Source organism: Impatiens glandulifera, chromosome 7, assembly GCF_907164915.1.
Source record: "Impatiens glandulifera chromosome 7, dImpGla2.1, whole genome shotgun sequence".
In the NCBI taxonomy this organism is placed as follows: Eukaryota; Viridiplantae; Streptophyta; class Magnoliopsida; order Ericales; family Balsaminaceae; genus Impatiens; species Impatiens glandulifera.
The window spans coordinates 23,603,673-23,609,955 of NC_061868.1; the positions used below are offsets into that span (position 1 = coordinate 23,603,673).

Here is a 6,283-nt window from a genome sequence, read left to right on the forward strand (position 1 = left end):
CCGAAACCCCCAATGATGAAGATTCGGCATCCAGTTCTGACCGAACCATTTCACAAAATACCGGAGGAGATTAGTCCGGTAAAGGGAAAGAACCGATAGTCGAGGATCAATCGGTCAGTCATATAACGCTGACATCGGTTCGGACGGACTTGGGGAGGTAGATGCCCACGCTGATGATAACACCCGGAAAAAGGCCGAGGATCTCGTCAGCAGAATCATGGACGAGATACACCAGCAGGCTCGCGTGGCAGCCGAGGTGTTCTATCAATGGATCCGGCACCGGCATCAGATTTTCTTCAAAAACATGCTACCGGATGTCACGGTTAGCGAAAAATTCGAAAAGTTGATGGAGATAGAGGAGGAAGTCATCAACCTCACAAAGGCTCAAGATGTCAACACCGCCTTAGAACGATACACGGTGGTCGAACCGCGTGCGCGGTTACAAAGGCTAACCGCACACATTCAACGTCTAAAAGAAAAGCATACTCCGGGAACACCGAATTCTCAACTTCAACTTCTGGTGCTAGAATTGCTTGCGGTCAAGGAAAGGGCACTAACCGAGGAGGTGGCACGGCTTAAGGCGGTGCCCGAACATCAAGATCCAACGAACTCACTGCCTCCTAAGGATGTTGGCGGTCAGAATCCGACCGATGAAGAGCTATCCTCCCCTCCACCGGATCAGACGATCAACATGACCGAAGTCAGGATAGAGACACCTCTCACCGACCATCGAGCATCTGCTCAAGCCGGGGACTCGGAACCGGCCATAACGGAAGAAAGGGTCAAGGCCCTTATTGAAGAATTTGTCAACGACGCGGTTCGACCATGGAAAAAGAAAATCAAAGAAACAGTGGCTAAAACCTTCGAGATGGCCGAAACGACAAAAGATGATCTAAGGATGGCGGTCGAGCGGATCACGTCTGTTGAAACAAATTACGGTAATACAGATCAATTGTACGGCGGTCATCTTGATCGAACCAAAGCATTGGAGGCTATAACTCCGAAGCTGGTGACCGATCTCAATTCGGTCAGCCAAAAGGTAGCCGAGATGGAACGGTCTCAAGAAACGACCGATCAAAGGCTGACAAAGGTCGATGAGGACTTGGCTCAGTCAAGTGCCCAAGCCGGCTCAACACTTGACAGGGTAATCAACCTGGAATAAAAGAATACAACCCTTGAAGAAAAGAACGCCAAGCTTGAAGCCGATCTCAAGGCGGTCACCGAACAGGTGGCAGAGTTAACAACGGCTAAGCTGGCTGCCGATAAAGCAATTGAGGAGGTGAATGCTCTGGCGGCTAAGAAACTCCAAGATGCGCTGAACGAGCAGACCCGGACACAGAAGGAAGCGGCAGCGGCTGATGCGAACATAGTCGGCCATATGCAAAACTTAGCGGTCAATGCAACGGCCATAGCAGCATCCATGGCAGCTCAACAAGCCAAAGATGCTAACCGGCTAAGGGCCAACAAGAAACGTCCAACAATTTCGCAAAGGCTCACAAGAAGTCTAAGGCAATTGCTTCCCCTTCTAGCCGGTCACACGTAAAAGGAAAGCTGCTTCGAGAAAAGCGGAGATGACGGGGCTATTGGACAGTGTCACCGAGACAGTTGTTGACCCTGCACTCAACCCGGTTCTGCAAGCCGAGGATGATTTCGAAGAAGATGTCCAGCGGCAACTTAGAAGACAGCGGGTTTTAAATGCAGTTCCAATCAGAACGATCGGTCAACCGTTCTCTCCTCACACCGGCACCTCAGGCGGTCGGGGATCCTCTTTTAGGCCGGTTCAAGAGGACAATGGACAATTAGACGATGAACTGTTGGATCATTTCCTACCGTCCAGATCGAAGAAATAGGGGCTTTATTCACTATCTTTCCTTATGTTTATTTCAGTTTTTATAGCATTTTGCCTTAGCATATTTCTTATATATATATAAAGTAATTTTTGGAAACCGGCCTACATTTCAATTCTTACATGATTTTAGATATTTTAAATAAAATAATCAAAAAGGGAGAAATTGATAATATAAAAGATAAAAATTTTCAAAATTTTTCTCAAAATTTTCCAAAATTTTTCGAAAAAATTCTTCCAAGTTAGTCTCCAAAAATCCGGCCAAACAAATTCTTAAAAACAAAACCGGCCTACATTTGCATTCTTACATGATTTTGAATATTTTAAATAAAATAATCAAAAAGGGAGAAATTGTTAGATAAAATTAGATCGGTTAAATAAAACATAACAAAAACAAATCTCTTGTGCGGGAACAGGCAAAGAACTCAACTGGTCAAAATACTCAACCGTTTAAAAAACTTAACCGGTCAAGCAATCAAACCGACCAAAAACATGACCGAACAAGAAAGACAAGATCGGTCAAATCAGAAGGCCAGAATCAATTAAATAGTCAGTCAATCAGAAGCCATGAAAAAACCGGAAGTCATCCGGTTAGCATAAATAACCGACCAGCATAAAAAGACACTTCGGGTATCTGTTGAGAATGATACCGAAGGAACAGACTGAACATTTCCATATTCATACAAGTCTGAGGAAAGTCTGCAGGATACAGAAGATCGTCCTACAAGATCTTTCCACTTCAGGATAAATCAGAAAGACAATCTTCCAAGTACATGCAACTGTCCAACCGACAGTTGCCATATTAAGTAAAAGACAAACCTAGTCGGTTTAACCTACACACTGGAAGACTAGACCGCCGGGTCTGAATCAATGAACCTCTGCTCAACCAATCAGATTCAAGGAAATGAAATGTGACCGTTGGCACATTTCACCTATAAAAGAAGGAGCTGAAGAGGAATAAATGCGGGTTACAAGTTCTGAATTCTCTACAGCCTAAGTAAAAATATTGTGTTCTATCTCCAAAAAGCTTAAGCGCTTATTTGAAGTTTATTCTACAATTTCGGTTAAAATTGTACGGGTGTTATCGAGCAGGAAATAAGTCTCGATCGGATTGTGTTTGTATTCCTTCGTGAATATCATTTTCGCGGTTTCGAGAGGAAGGGGTGACGTAGAAGTTTTATCTCCGAACATCCATAAAAACCTGTCTTGTTATTTACTTTCTACCTGCTTTATTTTCTAACCGATCTGCACTAACCTACTAATACCGCCCCCAACCGATTCAACATCACCTAAACCAAATTACTAAGTTCCAAAACCAACCCAGCAATCTCCAAACCTGTCTTATTCAAATCCGGTCATACCTATCTCGTGTGTGTGCTGCTTCAACCTGAAACAAACCACTTCTGCGCTAACCGGCCAACCCCGGTTCCCCAGCCACGACCTAGATCCTAACATTGTTTGATATCAATATTTTTATTTTTTTTACACTTTCATTTGTTTCTGTTTTCGGTTGAATTTATAGATTTTGAGAAACTTTGTTTGATTTGAATTTGGCAACAGTAGAAAAATAGCAAAGTTAGATCTTAAATAATAAACTGATGTTTCACATATGTATTGTAATAAAAAAATATTTAATTACCTCATTAATTTCTCCTTTGTTATGAATAAACAATCAAGTATGTGAAAATAATAATTAATTACTTAATAAATTGTTAATTAGTTAGTAATTAAAACTACAAATTAGTTGTAATAGTGGTTAGTTTGTTCTATTAATTTTAGTTAGTTAGTAATGAAATTTCTATAAGGGAAATATGTCATTGTTTGAATAACAACTTGAATAACATTATATTTTTTAATTCATCTTTTTTTTCAAGATTTTAACATGGTTTCAGAGCTCCAAGGTTAAGAATCTTGAATAATTTCTGCTGCCTCCACTAGTGACGGAAACATTCACTATTGGAGGACTTTGTTTTATTATTATTATTATTGAAGAAGAATATGATAAAGAGGTGATAAAGTTGGATTCATGATATCTGAAGCAGAAGTACAAAGAAATTGATGAATTAGAGAGGATGACCCATGAATCTTTGGACATTCTTGAAGAAATGAATGATCCTCTATGTTATAGAATTTCCATTGATTCTTGTCTAATTATCTTAATAAAGAAGAGATTCTGGATGAATTAAAGTTTTATTTTTTATAGTAGCGGAAGAAGAGCGCGTTTCTTGCTCAAATCTTGCGTTTGATAACGGTTTCAGGTGCTCTAAATCGTGCTCCAAATCATCACAGCCAACTCTCTCCGCCATTTATCAAACCATTATTGGCCATTTGAAGAAGATTTGATTCAAATATGGGATTGGATGATAATAATTCTGATGCAACTGCGTCAAAATCAACCTCGTCCTCACGCGGTAAGCATAATGTTGATGGCGATGCAACCGAGAATAAAGAAGAGGATCGACTTGAATTGGGGCATAATTACATCATCAAAGAGCATCTCTAGAAGGACAAGGATGATGAAATCTTAAAATAATGGAAAGAAAAGCTCCTCGGGAGTGTAGATGTTGATGCTGTGGGAGAGGTTTTTGAACCGGATGTGAAGATTTTGAGCCTTACGATCCTGTCTCTAAATAAGCCTGATCTTTTTTGAAATTCCAAAGAATGTTGATCCAAAAGGGTTATAGTTTACTATAAAAAAAGGTATACTTTACATCATGAGAATCTCCATCCAGGTTAGAAACAATATCATCTTTGGTCTTAGGTACATCAATACAGTATGATAACTCCAAGAAAATACTGAGAACCTTTAGTCGTAGGCAGAGCTTTATACTCATCAGATGCCTGAAGAAATTGTCCCATCTGTTATATTTTTAAGGGAACATATTCAGCAAAAACTTTACAAAGTTTGTTGATGATGATAACAAGAGTTACTTGGAAAGACTGTCCTTCGACTGTGGGACAAAGTGATCCAATAATGGATCTAAAATCATCCAAAGCCTTCAACTTTATAAATGTTGGAACCATGGAAGCCTGCTATTGTGAGGTTCAAAGTAAAATGGAGAAGAAAAGAACATTCTATGTTTAATCCATCCAGATAAGACAGATTCGTCGGAGAACGAGAAAGACGAAAGAAAGATGTGTGCGGGTGAAATGAAGGTATTGTCGGATCAAATGAGATTTTGATATTTTTCAAGCGGTAGAGAATGATTTTCTTGTAATCACCGAAAAGAAATGTGGTTTGTCGATATGATTCGTTAATACCAAAAAAATGCTAAATTGGCTTCTTTAAAAAGAAAAAAAAACAAAAGCAAAAGGGTTGAAAACTGGTAGCTGAAAAAATAGACTGTTTATGTTGGATAGCTAAAAAAAATTAAGTTTGCTGAATTGGTTTGCTCGGATGTCTAAATTGGATAGTTAAAAAAAATAAGCTTTCTGAAGACAATGGCTGCATGATCATAACTTGATATTTCATCGACTTGCTTTGTCAAGGTGAAACTTTGTTTCTACTAAGTTTCTCTTTGAGGGGAGGATGTAAAAATAATAATTAACTGTTTAAGAAACTGTTAATTAGTTAGTAACTAAAACTACTCATTAGTTGTAATAATTATTAGTTAGTTTTATTATTTGTAGTTAGTAATGAAACTTCCATATAAGGGAGATATGTATTTGTTTGAATAACAACTTAAATAATTTGTATTTTCAATTCATCTTCCACTTCAAAATTTAAACACATTAAAATATAGGATTAAAAATTTCTAAAGACTACACAATAATGTTGTTTTTTATTTACATTACATTTACCCAATAAAATACAAGTTCATTATTTATTCATTATAGTATATTTTCATATTTGATCAAATAAGAGTCTCGTAAACATATTCAAGCCAATATAAATGAAAATGTCCATATTTATTTTGAAATGAAGAAATAACCAACTCAACATTATATAATAACCCCTTAAATATTAAACTTATAAGTTTTCTCAAAAGAATTCAAGATTTTGAAAACCGTGGTCAAACAATGACCGAATTTTAATTTATTTATTATAGTATGTAAATTGTGATTGAAACCCCTTAAAATTTTGTCTAAGCTTATAACTAGCGTCTTAACTATCATATATCTTTAATTATCATGTCTAACTTTTATTGCAAGTTGAATTCCTTTTGATTAAAGGTGTCATCTACAAATAAAAAAATGCAACATCCTTGTGGCATAATAAACACACTCTCATTTTATTCAACAGTTAGACACAAATCATCTTCCATAATTAGACAAATATTAACATTATTTTTACCTGTAAAAATAAATAACTCAATTTTCAAATTGGATTATCAACCATAAAAATAATCTAAAAGTAAATAAGGGTAGAAGCTCAAATATGAGTTTTGAGAAAGAAGGATTTGTCTTCCTTCCCTCCCTAAACATGGCTGCAACCAG

General features: G+C 37.4%; 1 protein-coding gene across 1 annotated transcript; it reads left to right on the top strand.

Annotated features, from left to right (window-relative positions):
* Window positions 1-217: 217 nt before the first annotated feature.
* Window positions 218-1,543, top strand: LOC124909624. Its single transcript, XM_047450287.1, has 2 exons — window positions 218-1,144; window positions 1,187-1,543. Exons 1-2 carry the CDS (start codon window positions 218-220, stop codon window positions 1,541-1,543), a joined length of 1,284 nt encoding a protein of 427 aa, XP_047306243.1.
* Window positions 1,544-6,283: the final 4,740 nt, after the last annotated feature.

Coding starts and splice junctions, on each gene's coding strand:
- LOC124909624 (XM_047450287.1), top strand. CDS start 218: ATGGACGAGATACACCAGCAGGCTCGCGTGGCAGCCGAGGTGTTCTAT. Junction 1,145..1,186: donor CCGGCTCAACACTTGACAGG/GTAATCAACCTG, acceptor CTTGAAGAAAAG/AACGCCAAGCTTGAAGCCGA.